Source organism: Onychostruthus taczanowskii, unplaced genomic scaffold, assembly GCF_017590055.1.
Source record: "Onychostruthus taczanowskii isolate IOZ18803 unplaced genomic scaffold, ASM1759005v1 scaffold775, whole genome shotgun sequence".
Taxonomy (NCBI): domain Eukaryota; kingdom Metazoa; phylum Chordata; class Aves; order Passeriformes; family Passeridae; genus Onychostruthus; species Onychostruthus taczanowskii.
The window spans coordinates 9,880-10,457 of record NW_024505616.1 but is presented as its reverse complement, the minus strand read 5'-3'; the positions used below and the strand labels follow the sequence as shown (position 1 = coordinate 10,457).

The following is a 578-nucleotide window of genomic DNA, read 5'->3' as shown; positions in this document are numbered from 1 at the left end:
CCGTGTCCCCAACCCCGCCGTGTCCCCCCCAGGCTCTGCCACCAGCACAGCGAGTGCCAAGGGCGCCTCCAAGCGGCCGCCGTGGGACCTGCGGGGACAGCTCGGGGACCTGCGGGGGGCGCTGGGCCAGGCCCAGGAGCGGCTGCAGGGGCTGGACAGCGAGAAACGGGAGCTGGAGAGCGAGAAACAGGAGCTGAGGGAGCGCCTGCAGCAGCTGCAGAGCGAGCTGGGCCAGAGCCAGAGCAGGGAGAGCAGCCTGAGCACCAGGGTCGGGTGAGGAACGGGGCAAAGGGTACCAAAATCCTGAAAAACCACTTAAAACTGCCCCAAAATCCATCCACATCCCCAGCTGGGCCAGAGCCAGAGCAGGGAGATCAGCCTGAGCACCAGGGGCGGGTGAGGAACGGGGCAAAATGTACCAAAATCCTGAACAACTGCCCCAAAATCCATCCACATCCCCTGCTGGGCCAGAGCCAGAGCAGGGAGAGCAGCCTGAGCACCAGGCTGGGGTGAGGAACGGAGCAAAGGGTACCAAAATCCTGAACAACTGCCCCAAAATCCATCCACATCCCCTGCTG

At 64.0% G+C, this 578-nt stretch overlaps 1 protein-coding gene across 1 annotated transcript in view; it reads left to right on the top strand.

Annotated features, from left to right (window-relative positions):
- Positions 1 to 45: 45 nt before the first annotated feature.
- LOC121346029 (kinesin-like protein KIFC1) overlaps positions 46 to 578 on the top strand; it is a gene marked incomplete at both ends in the record, with an annotated part of 7,266 nt that continues 6,733 nt past the window's right edge. Inside the window, one exon of the mRNA XM_041423435.1 lies at positions 46 to 273. Coding sequence (XP_041279369.1) covers positions 46 to 273 — 228 coding nt within the window. The remainder of the gene's footprint in view (positions 274 to 578) is intronic.